The sequence below is a fragment of the Macrosteles quadrilineatus genome, unplaced genomic scaffold (genome assembly GCF_028750875.1).
Source record: "Macrosteles quadrilineatus isolate MER2022 unplaced genomic scaffold, UCM_ALF_1.0 Scaffold_2__2_contigs__length_208266976, whole genome shotgun sequence".
Lineage (NCBI taxonomy): Eukaryota > Metazoa > Arthropoda > Insecta > Hemiptera > Cicadellidae > Macrosteles > Macrosteles quadrilineatus.
In genome coordinates this window covers 23,522,626-23,548,850 of record NW_026542595.1, presented here as the reverse complement: position 1 = coordinate 23,548,850, position 26,225 = coordinate 23,522,626, and the positions used below count along the sequence as shown (strand labels likewise).

Sequence of the window (26,225 nt, the reverse complement as noted above, 5' to 3'; positions counted from 1 at the left end):
AGTAGTTATAGGCTTGGCCGCACAACACATGGTATACCTGTGCCCCACTTTCTACGATTCGCGGACCAAGGAGCGCACAATACCTCCTCTAATGGGAGGTCATAAATAAAAACCGTAGGGGTAGGACCGAGGAGCGCAGAGGTACCTTGCGCTCCTCGGTCCTACGCGAGCAAAGAACTAATCCCCTACTTATACGGATTAAAAGAGACAATGGCTGGTCGACCCTGCGAGTAAATCCCATTAGTCACGCCTCACTGAATACACCACTTAAAAATTAAAGTGTAATGAGTAATTTTGAAACATTAACATTAAGATACTGTATTAAGTATTCGAAGTAGTTATCTTAAAAACAATTTGTTTTTGTCCGACGTTAATCAGCCCATTTTAAATACAGACACACTGCATATTTTTCTAAGTGCAGTTTAATACAAATTAAATATTTAGTACTAAGTAGTGCGGAACTAAATATGCATTATTTTATTATGATTAAAATCATATTAGATTATGTGAGACAGTTAAACTTGCTCTCTGAGAATTATCAAATGATGTACAGTATTTTGTTTTGCAGGTATAGTTTGTATAATTTTAAAATAGCTTTGAAGGCATGACGACTATTGCTTAAAACATGCATGGTTCTACGTAATTTGTCTTGATCCTCTCTCTACCGGTGATTCACCCTTCGTCCTACGGAAACACGTGGAATTTTCTCTCGTGGTTGAGTTATCATATTGAATGACTCAATTCTAGTACCGGACGTTCGTACTGAGCAATGCATACCATTCTTGAAACTTATTCTTAAGAACAACATATTATGTTGTGCATTTCCGGCTTAGATGGGTGAGGAGCTTATTGCTGAAAGTGATATTTTTGCCAAATGACAATGTGCCTTGGCTAAATTTACTTCAAAAAGTAGTGTATTTTTACATAGGCTTTGTTTAAATTTAAAAATACTTTTTGTATAAGAATAACTTAGGTTTTTCTGAAAGTATATTGTCGTAGTAAGGTAAATGCACCACTAGCTGACAGTGCTCCAGAAGCTGACAGTTTGAGTTTCTTAACATTATAATGTGGTCTCTTAAAAATATTTACACATGATTGCATTGTTAGAAGAACATATGTTTATTCTTGATTTGTTTACAAAAAAATCAGTTAAATTTAGCCCATACTTGCGGAATGGTGGTGGTTTGAAAGTGACCCTGTCCGTACACATCACATTTAGTCGATTCCCTTAATGAAATTGTTAAGAAAGTTAGTTTGGTTTTTTGTCATTTCGCTAAATTTCTTAAATAGTATTAATGATTAGGCTCATTATTTTTATCAATTATACCTTTGTTGACAATTTCATGAAAACATTGGGGCGTTAGGGGTTTTGGATTTAAAATTATATCAATGTCAGGCTTTGGTACACAAAAGCCATACAAGTTCCACTAGCTGACAGGGGATATTTGCTACTTGCACAATATTAAATTGGTTTCACCCATCGAAATTTGCATGCTATTTATAATTTATGTGATCTCACATTTTTATAAAATGATTTTAATTTTTTAATTTATAAGCCAAATTATCTTAAAAAATGTATATTTTTTTTAAATATATACAGGGTGACAAACAAGTCTGGAAACGGTTTAATATCTTTTTAAATAAATCCGTTAGAAAATTCAAACCTTTCACATCAACTTACATGTATGAAAACTACTTTTTCCAAGCATTATCATTTTTTTACCTCTACCAGGGGACGGCCCACGAGGAGTAGGTACATAATCTTTAATGTAAGCATATGTTGATATGCACATCATTTTAAAGGTCTGGTCAAGTGGAGTTCATTGCCGGAAACTGCGTCAAAAAAGGTTCATCCGTTACAAAATGGCGGCTGTCCAAAGTTCTTGTGGAATATACCCGCACAGGCCTTAGTATTGGTAAATACTCGTATTAAACATTAGCTTGAGAGCTGAAACTGTATTTTAAAGTCAACTAGCTCATAGATTAATATTATAAAATCTTCAAAACAAATTTTACCGAGTTTCAGATTTCCCGGCTAATGTTGAATATGAGTATTTACCAATACTAAGGCCTCTGTAGGTATATTCCGCAAGAACTTTGGACAGCCGCCATTTTGTAACGGATGAACCTTTTTTGACGCGGTTTCCGGCAATGAACTCCACTGGACCAGACCTTTAAAATGATGTGCATATCAACCTATGCTTACATTAAAGATTATGTACCTACTCCTCATGGGTCGTCCCCTGGTAGAGGTCAAAAAATGGTAATGCTTGCAAAAAGTAGTTATCATACATATAAGTTGATGTGAAAAGTTTGAATTTTCAAACGAATTTAGTTAAAAAGATATCAAGCCGTTTCCAGACTTTTTTGTCACCCTGTATATATATTTTAATGTAAATATTATTTATTTTAAAATATGTAAAATAAATTTTCTTAATAACGTTTTATGTGATTTTATAATTTAATTATTAAGTTAGATTTTATTCGTCTTATAAATTATAAAACCTTTAGGTTTAGCAGCTAGTACATTTAAGTTCCAGTGTCAGCTACTGGGACAACTGACAGTCAGCTACTGGTACAAGCACTTTTTTCACTGTCAGCCACTGGAACACGTACAAAGGTTGAATTAAGTTTAAAAATGTTATAAAATATATTTAAAAAACCCTTTTTATATGACAAATTTGAAAACTACACTAAATTTAGAATCACATAAAATCCGTAATATCTCTTTAGTTCCTATTTATTCAAAACCACGGATTATTAAGTGCGTATAGTTTCTTATACTGTCAGCTACTGGTGCGTTTACCTTAGTATATTATTGGAAATATCTGAAAGTAAATCGATTGTTTTGTTTCGATTAGTTTTTAACCGTAATATTGCCGACATAAAATGTTATCTAATGAAAACCTTTACCCTTAAGTTCCTATAATTATTTATTCCTAACTTATTAGTCAAGCACAAATAATCAGAATTTACTAGGCTATTTCCAAAGTAATGGTTTAAGAATACTTTAGGTAGATGTTATAGACTCATAATTACTACATATATTTTAATGATAAATTCAAATAACAATAACCAGCACGTACTCTGGACGGATAAAAAAGAGTAAACTATAATACAAATTAAGACTGGTTTTAATTCAAGTAGTGTTACCAGTTACGAAGTAAATTATTAATGAAAGATATAATTGAATAATTTATAAAGAAAATAATAATAATAATACTTATGAGACTAGAATCAAATAAGAGAATTATAAATCTTAAATTATCGTAGTTTTTTCTGTGCTGTAGGTTGAAATACATTAGAGGTAAGTAACCTGCCTGCTCTACTTGCCTCGCGTAAACGCGGCTTTAGACTGTGTATTGATCACTCATGGGTTGATTTTTAAACTGTCGTTTCGACAGTACAAATTGGTGATTTTTTCTCACTTGTATTAGAACAATAACACAATATGTCTCATTGTTAATTGAGGAACAAACTATGAATTTATTACTAGGAAAGGTGAACGTACTACCTGTTGTAAATTGTAGTCGTAGGCATCTGGTACAAACTATTCGACCTATTGTTTGGTCCAAAACATAAACAGTCAATACTTGGAAATGTAAAGGAATTATGAGTGAACAGCGTACATGGAGGTCCCGTTAATCCCCTACGTTACTCCGAATGGATTTCATTTGCAATTTCTTAGATTTCCCTTTCACGACAGCCCATTCCAGTTTTTGGGGTGTCGGGTCACTCGGGTCAGTTCACCCGAGTAATTGACCTTCAATTTCAACTTAAATTTTGCTTTTATTTTATGTGGCAATCGCAAAATAGAAATTCTTTAACACACATAAAACTAGGGTACTACTAATGATTAGATTATTTTTCCGAAATCAAATAAGTGGTTTTAATTTATTTCACTTAGTTAGTCGTCGCTTTAGACTTAGGCGTATGAAATATTTTTATACAAGACAATCATAAAACTAAACGTGTTGATTAGTTTTAACAAATTAAAAAATATTAAATCAATTAATTTATTTCCTATATTACAGAACACTGTATAGGCCTACAATTATAATATTTGTTGAAACATTAAAACTGGTCTTTATTCAAGTACTGTTACTAGTTGCAAAGTAAATTGATTTATAATAAAAAAATACACTGATGATTCTAGAATCAAATAACAAATATTGTATCTGCCCACTGTTCTTTAACAAAAATATTTTCAATTTCTTGTATTTTCAATTTGAAGCGGAAGTTGGTTGTAAAGTTTAGGACCCAAGTATTGATATAAATGACGAAAAGATTGTGTACCTATTTACTTTGGGTGATTTGATATATTATTTATCTTCAAAGCTTCATGCACTGTAAGGATAATTAGGAATTACACTTTCTCTGTTTACGCTCCGGTTAAAGATCTATCTCAAAACCTTACAAATAAAAATATGTTGGACGAGTAAAATGCATAACTTCTGGTGCAATCGAAAAGAGATAGTTCGTTTAGATTTTTACACATGTTTTCTACCTCTGCACGTTTTGAAATGATATTGGACAAGTTTTCTTCAAAGCTTATACCGTCTTTGGCAAACGTCACTAGGTACCAATAATGTGACGAAATAATACGTCGTATGAAAACAAATTCTGATCGAATTAGTGAATTGTTCTTCAAGCAAACTTTCACTTACATCTTTACGTTATAAGTAACTTACAATCAGTGGCGATGGACTTTACAAATTCGTTACCAGTGGAGGTCCCTAAAGAAAGTGCTATTGTCTGTTAATGGTAACAGTACAATTAATTGGTACATTAACTAGCTCATGTCACAGACTCAAGGGTAAAAATAATTCATTGTGGCCAAGAAATCCGAATCAGAGTGCACTATTAATCAGCCTCATCAATGTTATATTGGCTATTGCGATTTTTTTCGGCAAAGTAACAATCACTGTTTAATCTAAATAATGCGAACAGATGATTTCGGGGTAAAATTATCAAACTTATCTATCCAGCCAGAAAAAAGTTATTTCTGAAAAAAAACATCGAACCGTAGGCCTAAAGTTTAGACATTTTTAGGCCCTACAAACATTAAGTTGTTGAATTAAGATGTTTGACGTTGTGACATGTTCCTATTTAGACATTGTGGCGGACAATGTTTAGCAATTCAACAAACGTGTTTTACATGGTGAAAAACACCAATGATGATTCGAAAACTAAAAGAAAGTAATACAAATTGAGTTTAAATTAGGGGGTTGATTCGAGTTGGAATACCCTTAAAATTATATGGAATATGATATATGCTACCATATAAAGTGTTGGCTGTGTAAATATTTAAAATTTTCCCTTTTGTGATTTGATTTTATCACTGTTGGCATAACAAAAGTAAAGTTTACCTCCTAAGAAATATGAATTGAATTGAGAATGGTCCATTTTGTATTTTTGTAAAAAGATATATATGATTCCAAATAGTACACAATTTTCCTCATAAAAACACCATTTTGACACAAATACAATAAACATAGTCAAATTCGACTCTTGCCGTCGTGTCTGAAAAACTACAAAGTAACTTATATTGTTAATTAGGATAAAATAGGCGCTGCACGGGTATAGTTTGTTTATGCTAGTCAATAAGATATTTATGAAATATCAAGTTACTACTTGCTTTTTTGTAATCTATTTATAATTGTATTGTTATGGTACAGGTATTGGTATGAAAAGCGCGTACGAGGGCGCATGGAATGGGTGGGGGGGGTCACGTAACCGAACTTAGCCAAAACTCTGAGAATATATCTATGATTCATCCCCCTCCTACCCCTTCCTCTAAAAATTGTTTTCCTTAAGGTTATCCCATTGCCATTTAATATACTTTCAATGTATATTAAAAGTATACTTTCAATGGATAAGATAGGATTTGTATCATAAAGAAGATATGGTTTCTGCCCGTTTAAATTACCTATAAAACTAAGATGTAAAATTCAGGTTTGTTTTCTATCAATGATGGGTAAATGTTGAAAGCAGTTAATTGTATTCAAATGGATTTGTATTATAAAAAATGTGTATTTAATAACCAGGGGGCCCATTGCAAACTTGCACATTTTAATAGGGTTCAACACATTTTCGAAGGTAAAACATGTAATCTTTGGTAAAACTAACGATGCAATACCCCTTTATTTTTAAATATTATGTTTGTTTAAAGCAGTCATTAAAAGTGAATACACCTACTAATTTTCAATCAATTCCATTGATTTATTTTAGATCCACACCATGAAGACTAAAGTCACCTACCTTATTTTTATTAACTGCTTTATAAACAAAATCTAAATGTGGTTCAATATTCAACTGAAGGATCAGGTTTTATATTGCAATTTAAATTCGAAAGTGGCCTGGTAATTTGTTGATACAACATTAGTTTGGTAATAAGTTGCACTGTAAAAATATTCTGGAATCAATGGCGTAGTCAGTGAGGCGTGACTAATGGGATTTACTCACAGGGTCGACCCAAGCATTGTCTTGTTCAACCCTCGTAAGTAGGGGATTAGTTTCTTGCCCGGGTAGGACCAAGGAGCGCGAGCACCTCTGCGCTCCTTGGTCCTACCCCCGACGAATTCTTCAGCCAAGGGGTTGACAGTTTTACGACTTGCGCTCCTCTGTCCGTTTCCCACTTTCTACCCCTAGCTTAGAGAGTTCCTGGATCACCTGAGCAATTCAATGCAGAACAACAACTGTTCGCGCCTTTTACAGCACCGCCGCATCGCCGCACCGCTCGACAAGGAAGCTTGCTGGTACAGAAGAGTAGTACACGTCCATTCACACTGACACCGCCTTCATTCACAACTCCGCTGCTTCCAAGAACAAGCCAGGAAGTTCAGTTTCAGTTGCGGCCAGAATTTCAATAGAGAATCTCTTGGTAGGCCTACACTTAACTGACCTGGTGAATTATTCAATTGAAATTTCTCTTTTGATATTATTGTACTTGTTGGCCTGGCTAATTGCAGATTGTATTTAAAAGTATACGTCACCCATTTTGATTGGCAAAATATTCTCTTTTTACCTAACTGTCAAGATCAGTAATTTTAGCATCGCACGCTCCAGCTATTAGTCTTGAGAACTTTGATGGTAGGTTGAAACAATACGGACGGAGTCATCGACACGTCGCGTCGCGCGTCGGTGCAAACAGCGATATTGAGCATTGCAACAGTGACTACGTAAGAAATCGATTGTAAGTTGTGGTGTGTGCGGTCTAGGGAGAGACGACCGCAGTCTCACTGAAAAACATTGAGGTTCGAACTTATTTGCAAAGAAAGAGTCATAATTTCTTACGTGGTTTCGTTCACGGTTCATGGACTTTAATTCATATCCGAAGCAGTTTGCTTCTGCTTAGTTCGTATAAAAATAACATACAAAAATCAACTAAAAGAAATACATTAAAGAAAAGAGAAGTTAAGAAAATCTACAACCGCAAAAATGTAAAAATCACCGGTACAGTCTAGTCTTATTTGAGAAATTACCTAAAAAAACTCTTATAAGTGTAAAACTTGGTACGTATATTTAATTTTACTCCCGGAAAAACATACTAAAAGTAAAAAAAAAAACTTATGTTATGGCCGCCATCTTGGAAAATGGCCTCCAAAAACCATTTTTTCTCGATTACTAAAAAACTATTCATCCTATAAAAAACATTAAATGTAAAAAATGTTCACCAAAGAAAGAGCTACAACTTTTGTCATAAGAATATTAAATATAATTAACCGTTTAGCCATAAAATGCAAATTTAGAAAATATATTTGAAAATTCATAAAAAAACTTTAATTGCTATACAAAAGTTTTGGATAAATTATTTAAATATTTTATTATTTTAATTTAAAAATTGGAATGTTTTGAACAGTTTCATACCAGTAACATTATCTTCTCCTTTCCGTTGATAACATATCGGGTCCTAGAGTATGGTACCATATTGCAAATACATCACCAACTCGTCCCCCCCCCCCAAGAGTAGAGTTGCCGTTGATAACATCTCTTGTCCTAGAGTATGGGTACCGTATTGCAAATACATCACCATATCATTCCCTCTAGAGTTACCGTTGATAACATCTCGGTTCATAGAGTATGGTACCGTATCGCAATTACATCACCATATCATTCCCCCTAGAGTTACCGTTGATAACATCTCTTGTCCTAGAGTATGGACATGGTACCGTATTGCAAATACATCACCAGCTCGTTTCCCCCCAGAGTTGCCGTTAATAACATCTCGGGCCCTAGAGTATAGTACCATATTGCAAATACATCACCATATCATTCCCCCTAGAGTTACCGTTGATAACATCTCGGGCCCTAGAGTATAGTACCATATTGCAAATACATCACCATATCATTCCCCCTAGAGTTACCGTTGATAACATCTCGGGCCCTAGAGTATGGTACCGTATTGCAAATACATCATCATATCATTCCCGCTAGAGTTGCCGTTGATAACATCTCGGGTTCTTGGGTATGGTACCGTATTGCAAATACATCGCCATATCATTCCCCATAGAGTTGCCGTTGATAACATCTCGGGTTCTAGGGTATGGTACCATATTGCAAATACATCACCAACTCGTTCCCCCTAGAGTTGCTGTTGATAACACCTAGTCCTGGAGACCTCACTACGTCTCTATCTGCCTCGACAGCGCCATAGTTCACCGTCTATCAGACAAGCCACCTTGTTCCCTACACATTAGTCACGCTCTTTCCCTCTTGTTTTACGATAGTCTTGTGCACAACTAACTGTCCTCCTCACGCCAACCCCACAAAGTGATGATTAAACTCTGCATCATCATTATCTCACTCCACTCGCCCTGAGTTGCGGGAGAAAGATGTTTATAATCATACGACAGTCTCGTCTTCAATTGTTTTATTCACGCCTACAAACCGAGTAATTACCTCTGTGTTATTATCGTCCTCTGAAGCTCTTCGAGTTGTTGGAGAAACTGTAATCTCAAGACAGTTTCATATATGGTTCTTATGATGCTCAATAACAAATTTATGATTTCTATTACGTTTTTGTACTGTTCTTCCTGTAGGGCGTATATCTTTGGATACAAATCTAAGTTTCAACAATCTTTAAAGAGCAAATGTTCTTCTAGAGAAAATACAACAAGGTTTGTAAAGTACTTATCCTACTGTACTAACCACATTTTTTGTTACTACAGTAATTGCTGTCAAATATATTAGTTAATCAAAGCCTAATGCATTAGCAAACTCAGTACAACATATATGAGTGTTCCATCGACTCTTGATCTCTGTTCATGAATGATACAGAGAAGGAGAGGATGGTCTATTGTTAAAAGTGCGGGACATATGATCTGGAGTTTCAAATTGAACCTCGCCAGTCACCCATATAACAATATGATATGTGATATTAATGAATGTTATTGCTCATGTCCTAGTCCTAGTAATTCCTACAACTAAACCGCAGGGCTCGTATTTGACATGCAGCTTGAGCATCTCTCTAAACTAAATGTATTGCGATATACCCCCAGCATTTGTATCATATGATGAACTGTGCTTGTAGGAATGTCCCGACCAGCAGACCGGCAGCCGAGCACGGCGAGTAGACTGAAGGGCAAGGAGGTGGCGGCCCTGCAGCGCGCCCTGGAGAGTGAGAGATCTGCCACGAGGGCGGCGCAGGAGCGATGCCGAGAACTGCAGCAGACGCTCGACAGTGAACGGAGCGCTGGACGAGCGTGGCGCCGCGAGGTGGCGACCCAGGTCAGGGTGGCCAGGCAGCAAGAGGCTGACAAATATGCAGCCCTCCTAGACAACTTCAAAACAAGGTGACTTACAAGAGAATCTGAAGCTTAGCTCAGTATTCTACCAATATGTTCCACCTAGTTTGTGGGAATATTACTAGAAAACAGTTTTTGGATTTCCTTAGTTTTTTTGACCAGACCTTTCCAAATTTGGCTAACATACCTTGAATACTCAACTATTAACGTGATAGTTTATTTCAGATTTAGGATAGTACAGCGGTACGACTTGAAGTGTGATCTATTTTTAGAATGGAGTTGGCCCAGACCGAGGCAATAGCAGCAGAAAAGGAGTCTATCAAACGATCCCTTACCGCAGAGTTCCAGCGGGAGTTTCACGCGCGTCAGGAGGAGTTGCGACGCGAGGCCAAGCAGCAAGTGGAGCTTCTGCAGGAACAACTCCGGGAGTCTCGGCGGGTGGAGTCGCCCCCTCGCAGCGAGGTGGAGGCGCTGGTACACTCCCTGCACGCGGAGTTCCACCGCAACCTCAACCAGAAACAGGACGAGTGGAAGAGGGAGCACCAGGCTCAGGTAACAACAAAAAACCCCTAAAATTGCTTACTAGAAATAATTAAATCATATAAAAAAATACTATTAGAGAACCACATGAAACGAGGTATTATTGCTAAAATCAACATAAAACCATAGCCATAGCATCAAAAAACCAAAATACCTACTCTTTCCTACCATTGTAACAAAACCTGTTTAGATATTTATTTTCCCTATCAGATGTTGAGAGACGTTATCTGAATATTTCATGCAACTTTTAAAGGAGACTCAACGGACTATGAAAACACTTTCATAAATTAAAGAGCGTAATGGCCCCACGTTGAATGGCGCAACATTGTTTCGAAATTAGGAATGTAAACTACTTAATCGTTTGATTCCTTGGATGCCTAGGTCAAATAACAGAAATGTTGTCGGAAAATTTCGTTGACTAACGAAGAACATTTGTTTGCTACTGATTGTAATGGCATTGTGTTATGTACTGCAGGTGGAGTCTCTGACCACGCAGCTAAGGGAAATGCAGCGCCTCTACACCGACACCTGCAACAAACTAACGACTACAACGAACGAAGCCGAAAACATACCCAAACTACGTCAGGAAATACAAACCCTGAAACATTACAATAAAGACTTGGAAGAGAAGATACAGGTAACATTGCCTCTAATAGTACAGCTGATTAATAAATAAATATCTTTACGCCACACTACACAGTTTTTAACGAACACAATGAAAACAGAAAACAGCTGTTTGCCTCCAGCTTATTCAAAGGGATTTTATTACGTACTGTACTGTAATGAGTTTTACTGGATACCAACCAGCTGATTATATTTGCCAATGAGTGGTTAGGAAAAAACATAACCTCTCTAACAGGTAAAGAGTTGTGATTATTAGGCATTTAGACATTGTGGGAATATAAGAATTTGTATAGATTGTTTGTAAGTTAGCTTAGAGTAGCTACTAGTATAGACTAAAAAAAAAAAAAAAAAAAAAAAAAAAAAAAAAAAAAATACCCCCGCCGCAGCAAACCTGCTGACTAAGCGAATTTCCGTTTGTCTTAATTGATTTTCAATTAAATATATTTTAATAACATTAGGTTTAACGAGTACCTAGGTTTGCTGCTACAAGGAAACTAATAAAGTGTGTTTTTTTTGTAAAATATTGATAGCTTAGTACAAAATAAATAAATTTGATCATAATACAAAATATATCCATAAACAAGCAAACTACAACATTTTACAATATTCTCTATAAGAATAACATGGGAATTTTAAATTTACAATTTTTTTAATTTTCTCCGTTACTATTAACCGAACAAAAATACTTTTACATACTAAATTAATTGTTTTTTAAGCTCTTTAAAAAGGCCTAAAGAGAAATTGGGAAGTTTTGTGTTTTGAGGGTCAAAAGTGAGAAAAACCAATTTTTACCCCATAAAACCCCCCGTAAAGCCCTGTTCCCATGGTCCGATCATGCTGGTTCGCGAACTCATTCAAGTTTATCCCGCTTTACACCTTTAAACCAAATTTCATCAAAATCGGACAAAAATTACTCAAGTTATCGCGTTCACGGACGTATATATATATAAGTCTATATATATATATACATATATAAAAATTTGAACGAATGGTGTTTTTGGCCTTTGGGGACATCAAAATGAAAAAGTAAATCGGTCCCGGGTCTAGGTCTTACCGTGCCACCTACGGTAATAGCTACTTCCCTATAGGGAAATTCGCTAAAAAAAAAAAAAAAAAAAACTAAGAGAGTTCGTTTTATCTATCTTGCGGGTAAAACAGGCGCTTAGCGTGAATAGTTTACTCTGAAATTCAAAATTATTCAAACCCGATCAAATAGAGCTGACGAATTCCAAACATATTGTGATTCGTCTTTTGAATAGATTAAATATTTTCCCTTTCAACAAAATGTGTTAATACAAAACTTTCATTACCGTAACCAGCCTACTAAAATATCAATACATAAATGTGGATACAATATAAATACATTACAGCAATGATGAATAATAACTAAACTCCCCTTTTAGCAAATTTGTCTTTAGGGAAATTGTTATTACCGTAGGTGGCACGGTAAGAGCTAGGCCCGAGTCCGATTTACTTTTTCATTTTGATGTCCCCAGAGGCCAAAAACCATATTCGTTCTTAAAAAAGTTAAATATGTGTCCGTGAACACGAAAACTTTTTGAATATTTTTTCGATTTTGATTAAATTTACTTGAATGAGTTCGCGGATCGGACCATGAGAACGGGGTTTTCTGGGGCAAAAATCAGGTTTTCCCATTAATAACCCTCATGAAATAAAATTTCTGATTCTCACTAAACAAATTTGAAGAGCTTAAAAGCAAATAATTTTGTATATTGAAATGTTTTTGTACGGCCATTGGTTACGGAGACAATTAAAAAAGTCGTAAACTTCAATACCCTATTAGTACCAGCAAACCTAGGTACTCATGAAACACCAACACGGGTTAGTTCCATTTAAATAGAATTAAGTGAAAATCAAATAAAGAAAATGGAAATTCGCTTAGTCTGCAGGTTTGCTGCGGCGGGGTATTTTAACGTGGTCCTTAATTTATTTTAAATTTATTTCAGTACTGAAATCTGACTTTTATAAATGTCTCGTTATAAATGTAATTGTAAGAAATTGAGTTTGAAGAAAGTTCGTAAAGTCTTGAATTTGATCAAATCAAATACTTTTACGACGAAAACAGTATCCAACAATACATTGTATTTAATGTGTTTAACTTAAATTGAATGAACTGCCCAAAGTAAAGTAAGAATGTTTAAATCGTATTCTTTGGGACGGTCCTCATATACATATAATATATGTTTTGCATGTCTGATGCGATGCGCGTGTCAGTTGACTCCAAGTGTTGTTTTCCTCGAATATTTTTCGTGTTAGTTTCATTTCCATTCAGGAGATGATTCTGTGAAGCTAGAATGACGTTGATAGCAGCCTAGAATACATGGGTATAGAAGATGGGTTTAGATAAGAATTAAGTGATAGGATAACGTCTAACCATCAATGCCGTTTTATATAGGCATAAACTTAAAGGCTATAAATCCTACCAAGAAATTGTATCCATATTCTCTTCCAGATGTTAACTGAAGCGGATAGAAGGAAGGTCGAGGATTTCCGCTCACAGCATGAAGAGAATTCTGCTAGAATCGCAGAACTACAGAAATCAGCGAGGAAGGAAACTTTTCAATTGGTGAGTAAAATTTGTCGTGCTTAGAAATGGACTATGTAAAAGTATGTTGCATTAATTATTGCAAAAGTAAAAGCATAGAAATAATTTTGAATACAAACACTTCTAAATATTAATGACCCCAAAAAAGGTAATGAGATATTATGTATTACATCTTTATATTTTGCACATACCGTACCGTATTTGCATTTTGTTGTACCTAAAACTTCGTTTCAACTAACGATTTTTATTATTACAAAAAATTAAATATTCAATGAAAGTTTTTGTTTATGACCAAGTTCAATTTGTCGGCTTACTGCAAAAAATATAAGGCCCGTTTCATATTACTTGCAAACTTATAAATCAGTACGTTTTCATGATACAGTAGTCAACGAATCACCTAGTGATACAAAACTTCCTGAAGTAGTTGAACAAACCCATCAAAGATTAGAAAGACCTACCAAGAACTTCAACTGAACCTGGAAAACAGTAAAACTTGACTAAAACCTTAAGAGCTTCTACTGCGTGATTTCACCCACCCGAAGGCATTACCGCCGAGTTTATCACCGTTAATATGTCTTTTACCTCCAAGTAAATCAAAGAGGTGTCTCTCGTTGACAGATAAAGGAAGCTCGTCGTCAAACCGAGAGTGATATATGAATACCTCGTGGACTGTTAAAACGATCCTCCTTCGCATTCCACGGTCGACGCTTTTAGACCCGGTGCTGGTATATTGAGCCATATATCCTAATCTTAACCGGAGACTTTTATATGTTCATCGAAAGCAGCTCAATACGAGTGTTGTGAGTGTGTGCGTGAGTGTGACGACTGATCAACCGAATTCCTCGAGCGGCGATCGACGGTCCCCGAAGTGGTCTCATAGCCGCTTATCTCTCGCAAAAAGCCACTTCAAAGGCCCGAGCCCACTCTACCGTTACACACGCTCCACGCTCGCCGATCCCACCGTATATCCTCGTATATCCGTATGATATATTTATAGCTCCACCCGGTTTTATCGGCCCATGAGCTGTAATGACCGTGTTAAGTATTTTACACCGATTATAAATTTTTGAAAGGCTTTCAAAATCCATTCGCCTGGCAAATGATGCAGCGATAGCTTGGCCGTCCTGATTTCAAGGTGAAGAGCAATTTGTCTAAACAATAGGTTCCTTCTCAAGCAATTTTAGAGGGTTTGAAACTTATTTGACAAAACGGGTGTGTAGTAATGTTTACGATTATGCTAAAAACAATAGTAATTAAGTAATCATAAATGGAAGTATTTGCGGAACGAAGAAATTAAATTTTTTGGCATTATGGGATTCTTGTTGAATTTATAATAAACATCAGATTCATGCATGTCACAGTGAAGCGTGGCCGGGTGAAGCTAATAAATTACTTTATGATTGCATTTTGTTTTAGAGGCTGCTTTGTTTTATAAATCAAAATAATTGATAGGTCTAGTGTTATTGGACTGGAATAATTGTAACACCAACAAAAAGGGGCAATAAAATGCATTGCAAATTTGAAAATAAAAACTGTATGGGCTTTTGTAAATTTATTTCTTCCATCGTCGTGCTATGAACCCACAGCTCAAGATGATGTCTCCGTTGCGACACACACCTGTTGCCAGCGATGACGTAGACGGCTTTGTCGCCCAGATCGCCCCAAACCTTGTTACAGTTACTCATTAATTCACTCTATTGTACTTGAGATAATGACAAACCCAAATTGTATTTTAGTTCCTGGTTCATTGCCTTTTTATAAGATTAATTTTTATTTGGAGATCTGTTCTCCTGTGCAAATCCGTGTATATAATACCCCCATGAATTTGTATTCCAACCTGCTTATAAGAAATAAAAGTATTCCTTGGACTCCTCTTCAAGTTGAACTGATATTATGCTAAATAATGAGGTTTGCTCCTCAGGAACATTTCATGTTTCTTTCAAAATCGTTAATGAAATTATAACATTTGCCAGAGCTTTGTAGCTATGTCCATAAACAGGTAAAAAGAGTTCCAAAAGCAATATATAGAGTAGAAAACTGACTTCCAAGCCCTTTCCCGAATGCATTCAAATAAATGTTGCTTTACAGGACCAATACCAATTTATATATACCAATTTCATATAAAAATATTAAATTACATCGTTTGTGTCTGGAGTAAATTTTAATTTTTTTCTACATTTTAGGATTAGGTTTTTACTAGGTATGCGATTGCCAGAAAGGAGGAGTCTGGTAAGTGTACCACATGTTTTTTTCATTCGGTTAGACGTACGTCAACGCATCACCTCCATTATACAATACGATTTCAGTAGCTGTTAAAAGGTGTTAGTATTCATTATCTCAGCACAGTGGAGAACGATTCTACAATTTACATAGACTCGGAACTCCATTCGAAGGTTAGAGGTTTATAGTTATTCTATCCCGAGTGTAGAAGCCCTTTTCCAATATTCAAATGTTTGCACTTCTAAACTGAACTCAATCCAAGGAGATTTTCGCGCGGTACATGAAACGCAAAGGAATTCAAATGACCTTCTCACCTGCTCGCTTTGAAATCCGATTGTATCGGAAGACTAATTTACATTTAGAGATATAGTAAGCCGTGTTGGACATCACAGAAGAGCTCGGCTTGTGCCGACTTAAAGGATCCGGGACATAAAATACTGCAAGCGGCGCAGGACTCGTCACCAGATAAGCGGCGGCCACCTACTGTACGGACCACCGGCACCGCCAGTGATCACTGGTCACAACCTCTCACACCTCCAGTCTCCAGAATCTGCTTCATGTACCATCGTCATCCTGCCTGTATCACTGCAGTATACCACGCAGGACTCGTCACCTACTGTACGGACCACCGGCACCGCCAGTGATCACTGGTCACATCCTCTCACACCTCCAGTCTCCAGAACCTCTAACTCATGTACCACCATCATCCTACTTGCATCACTGCAGTATACCACGCAGGACTCGTCACCTACTGTACAGACCACCGGCACCGCCAGTGATCACTGGTCACAACCTCTCACACCTCCAGTCTCCAGAACCTCTACCTCATGTAGGCTACCACCATCATCCTACCTGCATAACTGCAGTATACCAAGCAGGACTCGTTACCTACTGCACAGACCACCGGCACCGCCAGTGATCACTGGTCACAACCTCTCACACCTCCAGTCTCCAGAACCTCTACCTCATGTACCACCATCATCCTACCTGCATCACTGCAGTATACCAAGCAGGACTCGTCACCTACTGTACGGACCACCGGCACCGCCAGTGATCACTGGTCACAACCTCTCACACCTCCAGTCTCCAGAACCTCTACCTCATGTAGGCTACCACCATCATCCTACCTGCATAACTGCAGTATACCAAGCAGGACTCGTTACCTACTGCACAGACCACCGGCACCGCCAGTGATCACTGGTCACAACCTCTCACACCTCCAGTCTCCAAAATCTACCTCATGTAGGCTACCACCATCATCCTGCCTGCATTACTGCAGTATACCACGCAAGACTCGTCACCTACTGTACGGAGCACCGGCACCGCCAGTGATCACTGGTCCCAACCTCTCACACCTCCAGTCTCCAAAATCTACCTCATGTAGGCTACCACCGTCATCCTGCTTGCATTACTGCAGTATACCACGCAGGACTCGTCACCTACTATACGGAGCACCGGCACCGCCAGTGATCACTGGTCTCATCCTCTCACACCTCCAGTCTCCAGAACCTCTAACTCATGTACCACCATCATCCTACCTGCATCACTGCAGTATACAACGCAAGACTCGTCACCTACTGCACAGACCACCGGCACCGCCAGTGATCACTGGTCACAACCTCTCACACCTCCAGTCTCCAGAACCTCTACCTCATGTACCACCACCATCCTACCTGCATTACTGCAGTATACCACGCAGGACTCGTCACCTACTGTACGGACCACCGGCACCGCCAGTGATCACTGGTCACATCCTCTCACACCTCCAGTCTCCAGAACCTCTAACTCATGTACCACCATCATCCTACCTGCATCACTGCAGTATACCACGCAGGACTTGTCACCTACTGTACGGACCACCGGCATCGCCAGTGATCACTGGTCACATCCTCTCACACCTCCAGTCTCCAGAACCTCTACCTCATGTACTGTAGGCTACCACCATCATCCTAGCTGCACAACTGCAGTATACCAAGCAGGACTCGTTACCTACTGCACAGACCACCGGCACCGCCAGTGATCACTGGTCACAACCTCTCACACCTCCAGTCTCCAGAACCTCTACCTCATGTACCACCACCATCCTACCTGCAGTACTGCAGTATACCACGCAGGACTCGTCACCTACTGTACGGACCACCGGCACTGCCAGTGATCGCTGGTCACAACCCCTCACACCTCCAGTCTCCAAAATCTACCTCATGTACCACCGTCATCCTGCCTGCATCACTGCAGTATACCACGCAGGACTCGTCACCTACTGTACGGACCACCGGCACCGCCAGTGATCACTGGTCACATCCTCTCACACCTCCAGTCTCCAGAACCTCTAACTCATGTACCACCATCATCCTACCTGCCTCACTGCAGTATACCACGCAGGACTCGTCACCTACTGTACGGACCACCGGCACCGCCAGTGATCATTGGTCACATCCTCTCACACCTCCAGTCTCCAGAACCTCTAACTCATGTACATTCTACCTGTATCACTGCAGTATACCACGCAGGACTCGTCACCTACTGTACAGACCACCGGCACCACCAGTGATCACTGGTCACATCCTCTCACACCTCCAGTCTCCAGAACCTCTAACTCATGTACATTCTACCTGTATCACTGCAGTATACCACGCAGGACTCGTCACCTACTGTACGGACCACCGGCACCGCCAGTGATCACTGGTCACATCCTCTCACACCTCCAGTCTCCAGAATCTGCTTCATGTACCACCGTCATCCTGCCTGTATCACTGCAGTATACCACGCAGGACTCGTCACCTACTGTACAGACCACCGGCACCACCAGTGATCACTGGTCACATCCTCTCACACCTCCAGTCTCCAGAACCTCTAACTTATGTACCACCATCATCTTGCCTGCATCATTGTAGTACACCAAGGAATACGAACTCCCTTGTAGATACATTAGTCCGAAATTGTCCACTCTTGAAATGTTTGCAGACCCTTTTATAAAACTCCTATCAAGTGGCAGTTAATCCCTATCCGCCAGTATGGTTACCCTTTTGTATATATTTTTTGTTATATCAAGGTTAGTAGTTGACTTATACCTATCACGTGTGTGTTTACATACGTTTTGGAAGGTAAGAAAATTCCCTACATTACAAAAAAAGTTTAGGACATAGGGTCACTTGGTAACGAAAGGCGTGTCCTTAACTTCCAAAACGTAGTCTAGAAAAAAAAACTAGCTAATGGCAAAGTTTAGAAGCAAAAGATTTGTTGTTGTTGAATTATACAGTGTAGTCTTTTTTCTTTCACCATGTAGAAGGCTCATTCTTGGTTGTCGTGGCTGTTAACTGCAATACCTTAAACATTTCTAAAAATCATAATAAATATATGTGTTTAGTTATATTGGTAATTTTTACTTTCTCCCCCTATACCATAGTATATGGAGAAAGTATTGTTTTCGTCAAAGTTTTCGAGTTTGAGTTTTGAGTGGATATATTCGTTTTGGGTCCCCCTGGACCCAAAAAAGTGGTTTTCGAAGTGATGTCTGTGTGTGTGTGTGTGTGTGTGTGTGTGTGTGTGTGTGTCTGTGTGTCTGGATGTGTACAGAGCTAGGGACTACACCTGTGGTCCGATTTCGATGAAATTTGGTATGTAGGTTCTAATCCATGGTATCTCCAGGCGTTTTTTTCATTTTTTTGAAATTTTGATTTTTAATGGGAATTTTCTCATAAAAACCCATAAAAAACTGGAAAAATCGGATTTTCTCGAAAATGGCCCGAACGATTTTGATAAAAATTTAGTATGTTGTAGCCCTTTAAATTCTGAACGAAATGGTACAAATCCCATTTCTGTAAAAATTACTGTTCAAAAGTTATGGTAAATTATGTTATTTTCCCATAAAAACCCAATAAAATAACGAAAAATAGGATTTTAGAAAAAAATCCGGTTTTATTTTAACATAGTTATGGTCCTTAACGTTTTGATAGTTTTTTTCATTTTTAAAAAATTTTAATTTTTAATGGGAATTTTCCCATAAAACCCCATAAAATAACAGAAAAATAGGATTTTTCCAAAAACGGCCCGAACGATTTTGATAAAAAATTTGTATGTTATAGTCCTTTATATTCTGAACAAAATGGTACAAATCCCATTTCTGTAAAAATTATGGTTCAAAAGTTATTGTAAATTATGTTATTTCCCCATAAAAACCCCATAAAATAACAAAAAAATCAGATTTTCACAAAAATGGCCCGAACGATTTTGAAAAAAATTAGTATGTAGTCCTTTAAATTCTGAACAAAATCGTACAAATTACATTTCTGTATATTTACTTTCACCGCTTACACATGATAAAGGTTGTTGACAAACTTATGGGAGAAAGTATGTGTCAGAATGCTGATACCGTTTATTAAAATGGTGTCTTGTTCACTCTTCTCTCCAAAAAATACTGGTTTACAGTACTGTATTTCAGTTTTTTCAATTTTTTTTGGGGGTTTTTTACTAGACATTTTAGCGAATTTCCCTATAGGGAAGTAGCTATTACCGTAGGTCTCATGGTAAGACCTAAGCCCGGGACCGATTTACTATTTCATTTTGATGTCCCCAGAGGCCAAAACACCATTCGTTCAAATTTTTATATATCTATATCTATATATATATATCTACATATATATATATATATATATATATATATATATATATATATATATATATGTCCATCCGCACGATAACTTGAGTAATTTTTGTCCGATTTTAATAAAATTTGGTTTGAAGGTGTAAGGCAGGATAAACTTGAACGAGTTCGCGAACCAGCATGATCGGACTATGGGAACGGGGTTTTTTTGGGGGTTTTATGGGGTAAAAATAGGGTTTTCCCATTTTTGACCGTAAAAACGCAAAATTTCACAATTTATTTTTAAACCATTTTGTAGAGCTTAAAAAAACAAATAATTTAGTATATTGAAGCGTTATTATGCGCCTAATTGTTACGGAGAAAATTTAAAAAAATTGTAATTTTATGTTTTGGATCTAAGCGCACGTTTTGTTTGAACAATTTAATTTTCCCTTGTTTATTTACATATTTATGTTTTCATTGAAATATTTTTAAGTTAGCTCTGTCAATGGACAGAGATTAACTAACGTTTTATTAAAATTTGTGATTGTATTTGCTAAATGTTCTAAAAATGAACAGATTGTAAATAAAATTGTGATAAAAAAAAAAAAAAATTCCCATGTTATTCTCATGGAGAATAAGTCAGCTGTTGTAGTTTGCTTGTTTATGAACATATTTTGATTGATTTTGGAAATACTTTTATTTCTTACTAAACTATTTATAAAAAAAATCTTTTTTACCCTCCCTGTTGCAACAAACCTAAGTACTCGTTAAACTAATTCTATTTAAATAGGAAATAAATGTGCTATTTTTATGAAGGCATTTTAGTGTAAATCCAATCAGGTTAATGGAAATTCGCTTAGTCTGCAGGTTTGCTGCGGCGGGGGTATTATTAGCACATCCTTACTTTGAAATGTTTGATTTAGGATATCAATTTATAAAATGGGATATTCGTACCATCAACTAAACACACCTTACTGGGCCGTCTTGAGACAACCAGCATTTAATGGTACTTTTACTGTACTTGGGTTGCGTGCTGATATAGATAGAGTGTGAAAGGTAATTACAATTCATTGCATTAGTTTTATTCCGGGAAGTACTTGAGGATTACAGTAATATTGATAGCTGTAATTTGTAGAGTAAAATATAAACGGGTTGGGAGACATACATTTGTTGAAAGAGTTGCACATATTTCTGTTGAAGCTGCTGCTAAGATATATAATTAACAGACACAGTTTACAGCACTCTCTATACAGTTAGCAAATTTCTAAATTCTTCAAGATTGGTTAACATGTGTATCAGCGGTGTCAGTGACGCATTCCATCTATCTACTCTTATAAAAGTACCAAAGCTAAAATACCCAACATAACATCTTATAATATCATATAATTAGTTGCCAACTAAATTCAATTCATAAAGGTTAATAATGTTTTTAATATGTTTCATGCAATTAATTTTTACAAATTGTCTGCAGACTTAGTAATATGTAGTTCTAGCAAAGAATTCATTATTGAGTACAAGTAAACATTCCTCTAAAATCGATCATGTAAACAAAAACTACCAATGAAAAGCTAGCCACTTTTTGTTTGTTAAGTATTTGGTTTAAAATGTTTAACTATTTGAAAGTTTAGTGAAATTTGTAATTAAAACACTGCCGTAGGTAAAGTAGTGTACACAACTCGCGTAACTTTTGCGTAAACTACTATAAATTTCGATTCATGACTAGTAACCACATCGTCTTAAAGGTGGAAATCATTAATTCAAAATGATCTATTAGTAAATTAATCGATCCTATCATATTTTTCTTGTAGTCATTTTCGACAGAGGTTAATAATGGGCGATGCCTCATTAGGTGCCACGGTGTTTTACTGCCTCTGAGGGGTTGTTAAGATGACTCGTCTGTCTGGAGTCTGGTCCGGAACTGCCAGCATTCCCTGCCTCGCCCCGCCCCCTGGACCCGGGTAATGAATTCGTATGGGGTAATTGTAGGGTATAACTGTGAGGGTAGCCGTGGAACTATTTTTGGCCTCAATTTAAAACAGTTGACAGGATATATGGATCGTTCACCCACATTCCTTGGGTGTTTTTGTCCTGTCTAGGTCCTGGTCTAGGAAATGCTGGAATGAGGATAAACATAATCAAGGGATATCGCATTAATCAGAACTGCTAAACACGTTTTAAACTTATCACTCTTTTGCAACAATTATAATTATTACCATTCACTAATAAAACAATGAATTCGTTCTATTTAATGAAAAATTGGCAGCAGCTGGTCTATAAGGGATGTCTACCTCAGTATTTAATTAGTCAGTGAAAGTTAGTATACAACATAATAGGTGTAAATAAGCATTTTATAAATCGCACGTATTCCTCCACTACATATATTGCGATAGGCGTGATTGTAACATACAGTATATGAATGAATAAAAATTTCTTATGCCTAGTTTGATTGGGTAATGTGGGTGAAGCTGAAGCTGTAGAGCCAATACACTGTTGACTGTTCTTGTTTCTCAACCAACCTAGCCTACATTTCAGACATCATACGACGTACTCTCTGACCCACGGACCTTGGCACACATCTACAGGGGTGTCTCCTCTAATCTCCAGACAATCGCTGTAACGTTGCTCAACCTGTGACTGTGACTGTGACATACACCGGCTCCCATTCTCTCTTTGTTTACACTGTGCTTTCTTTTATACTTGTTCTTATAGCTACTTTAGTATTCGAGTAAGAACAGCTAGTAAGGGTAAAAATTGAAAACAGGAGATCACCCAAATCTTTACAGGTACAAAACGACTGCATTAAGTTTCCGAAATTGACAATTACGATGAATTTATTGTACGGAATTGTAGGATAAAATTCTTATAGCCTGATATATGTGCTAGTAAAAATGCAAAAGTAGGTATTGAATTCGTTAAAATCAAACAATGCCAAGGGAACGCAGATTTTGCTGAATGTCATAGAAAACAAAGTAGTATATTTTGTGTCTTGTTTTGTGCACCCGTGGGAAGCATTAATATGAGCACAAAAAGCTCAGAAGGAAAGGTTAATGGAGGAGTCACGGAGGTCCCCGGGCGACCCAAACAGTTAGAAACCATCTCACCTCACTAGCATCGGCTCACAGCTCCCATTCACTGGATCAGCTACTTGTTGAACATAGCACAAGAATAATTATATTTAGGCACTACTACATCCCACTACCTACAGCTCCCAGCTTCCTTTCACTGGATCAGATACTTGTTGAACATAGCACAAAAATAATTATATTTAAGGACTACTACATCCCACTATACGGCTCCAGCTCTTATTCACTTGATCAGTTACTTTTTGAACACAGCACAAGAAGAATGATATTTAGGGACTATTACATCCCACTATACGGCTCCAGCTCTTATTCACTGGATCAGCTACTTGTTAAACATAGCACAAGAAGAATGATATTTAAGGACTACTACATCCCACTATACGGCTCCAGCTCTCATTCCTGGATCAGCTACTTGTTAAACATAGCACAAGAAGAATGATATTTAAGGACTACTACATCCCACTATACGGCTCCAGCTCTTATTCACTGGATTAGCTACTTGTTGAACATAGCACAAGAAAAATGATATTTAAGGACTAGTACTATCCCACGATCTACGGCTCCCAATTTCCATTCATTTGATCAGCTCCTTGTGAAAAAAGTACCAGAAGAATTATCACTCCGGCAAAGAGTGTCCTGTGCATTAAATATTGAGAGGGTGAGGCAATCAAATATTGTAGTATCACCTACACCTACACGGAGACCTCACTAGCCACGGCACCCAGTTTCCATTACTGTAATTAGTTCAAGCCTTTTTTACACATAGTGCCAGAAGAGTGACCAATCGCGCAAGTATTGCTTGTGTAAAAAATAATTAGATACCATATCACACATTAGCCATTTATATTATTTATTACCATAGTTTATCTGCCTTGTCACATATTTGTTTCCATTCTGTAGTTCTATACAGATTAAGTAGGCTAGCAACTTGGCTTCGTTGCCTGAGTTGAACTCAAAATGCTATGTTGTGTATTGTATTTTTTTAATTGTATAATCCGTAACCGTTGGTATGAATAATTAATTAAATAGCCACGGCTCCCATCTACCTTTTAGGTTTCAGCCTATTGCATTTATTTCAGTATAGTTTCAAAATAATGTTTCTTTCATAAAAGTAAGTAACATACCATCGATTGCAGTCAGAGTTGCAGTCCTCGTTATTTTCCTTCCCTTGTCGCATCTTTGGAATGGTATATGAAATTAACAACAGTTGCAAAATACCTAAAATTTCTACTTCTTCAAAGGAACACACTGCAATCATATCAAATACTACATTATAATTGAGATTTCTGGAATATGTTGGTGTGATGTGGCTATAAAACTAACTATAACCAGAGAACTTTTCACCATCATGATCCATCTTTATCTCTGCTGTTCTTTTCTGCCTGAACTCTTAAAAATGGAAAATTTTCTGTCGTCCATTAGCCCCGAACCACGAATATTAGAACAAAAAGCGGCATGGATCATAAAAATAAACAAATGACGTAACATATGGCTTAGACAGTTCCATAAGGAATAAATAATATTTAATTTCGGACCAGTAATATAATTTGTTTGTGTTTATGGTCCATAATGTGTCTTTTCTAGTATTCGTGCTCAGAACCCCATCGGTTATCAATGATTTCTATTCAGTATTCAGTTTTATAACTGGTCGAAGTTATTTCCCACTCAGGTGAGGTTTCGTGATTAGTCACACGTGTTGGCGAATGTCTCCTTCATTGATGCTCATTATAATGAATCGCCGCGTACAGCACATAGTCGCACACCCGCGCTCGCGTCATCACGTGCAGGCAGGCATACTAATCAGCTGAAAACCGCACACGTGACTACTCAGTGAAACTTAAATGTTCTAGAAATCATATTTTACATTAATATCACCTCTGTCTTATTCAAGACCACGGTGTTGCATGTCCATTCGAAAAGTCTTCTTGAGAGAGTCGAGTACGAGCAAGGCTCCACGTTTTTCTAGTGGGGCCTTGGTACGAGTCAGTGTCACGTAGCCCACTTTAAGTGTTAGAGGAGGAATTAATCTCCAAAATATCTACAAACAAACATTTGAGGAGCTTTGGACGCTGTGTGTTTGTGATTTTCTATAAAAAAACTTCGATTGGTGAACCACCCTAACAGTATACTTTTAGTGTGTGTCGTAAAGGATTATTGATCCGGAGAGTTTTAAATCCATCGACATAACAATTAAAATCCATACAATCTTAACAACAACAAGAGGGCTTAAAAATGCAACAAGTTTCAATACAAAGCCTGATTCGACGATCCCAGAGCTATTGTGTGTTTTACTGCACAAGTCTACCTCGAATTGTTTGTTTTGACCGGGAGTTCAGATATCTGTGTTGTACATCTCCAGCCTATACGCTACCTCTAGACAAACGGCTGGGCGAAAATAGACATATGTGAATGTATGATTATAGTTTGGCTCCTCTATTTGTGGCACGGTCGATAAATAATAGCGGTTGGGAGCAGAGGGCCCGGGGCCGGTCGTTCCCACGCCACTATTGTTTATACACAGTCGCCTCACCTCATATTACGATGCACAGACTTAACCTGCACACTTGAAATCTTCAATGTCAACACTCTCTAGCGATGAAATAATAATTTCAAATGTTTTGGTAAACACACAAATGAGTTGTGGGGAGGTGTATTCGGACAGCAAAGATACTCATCAGAATACTACAGTGTTCTAAGATTTTTTTCATAAATTATTTTAAAATGTTTACACCCCAATGATTGTATAAATAAAACACAATGAAATTGTTAAACTTGTTACTTCTCATTTTGTTACTCTCAACTTCTTACCTTCCTGCTTAAATCTGTTTAAATAACCTTCATCGATCAAATAAAAATACTTA

General features: G+C 37.2%; 1 protein-coding gene across 6 annotated transcripts in view; it reads left to right on the top strand.

The window, feature by feature from the left end:
* The window catches only part of LOC128985378 (desmoplakin-B-like), a 412,041-nt gene that overhangs the window by 31,542 nt on the left and 354,274 nt on the right, over positions 1–26,225 (top strand). For all 6 annotated transcript variants that reach the window (XM_054404818.1, XM_054404815.1, XM_054404817.1 and 3 more), the window contains exons 2-5: positions 9,533–9,794; positions 10,019–10,298; positions 10,762–10,923; positions 13,384–13,497. In XM_054404818.1, the coding sequence (XP_054260793.1) occupies positions 9,535–9,794; positions 10,019–10,298; positions 10,762–10,923; positions 13,384–13,497 (816 nt within the window). In that variant the 5' untranslated portion in view covers positions 9,533–9,534. The remainder of the gene's footprint in view (positions 1–9,532; positions 9,795–10,018; positions 10,299–10,761; positions 10,924–13,383; positions 13,498–26,225) is intronic.